Raw genomic sequence first — 333 nt, forward strand, 5'->3', positions numbered from 1 at the left:
AGCAATGCGGGCGGCAACGACAGCTACTTCGCCACGCTGAGCGTGCGCGCCGAGCCGGCCGCCAACCGGACCCCGGGCGAGGGCCACAACGAGACGCAGGCGGCGGCGCGCTTCCCGCTGGACCTCACCACCATCCTGGTGTCCACCGCCATGGGCTGCATCACCTTCCTGGGCGTCGTGCTCTTCTGCTTCCTGCTGCTCTTCGTCTGGAGCCGCGGGCGCGGCCAGCACAAGAACAACTTCTCGGTGGAGTACTCCTTCCGCAAGGTGGACGGGCCGGCGGCCGCGGCCGGCCAGGGGGGCGCCCGCAAGTTCAACATGAAGATGATCTGA

General features: G+C 68.8%; 1 protein-coding gene across 1 annotated transcript in view; it reads left to right on the top strand.

Annotated features, from left to right (window-relative positions):
- Positions 1 to 333, top strand: part of LINGO3 (leucine rich repeat and Ig domain containing 3) — a 1,835-nt gene extending 1,502 nt beyond the window's left edge. The window contains exon 2 of the mRNA XM_006897975.1: positions 3 to 333. Coding sequence (XP_006898037.1) covers positions 3 to 333 — 331 coding nt within the window. The remainder of the gene's footprint in view (positions 1 to 2) is intronic.

This window comes from Elephantulus edwardii, unplaced genomic scaffold (assembly GCF_000299155.1).
Source record: "Elephantulus edwardii isolate Elephantulus edwardi_28Jun2011 unplaced genomic scaffold, EleEdw1.0 scaffold00217, whole genome shotgun sequence".
NCBI lineage: Eukaryota > Metazoa > Chordata > Mammalia > Macroscelidea > Macroscelididae > Elephantulus > Elephantulus edwardii.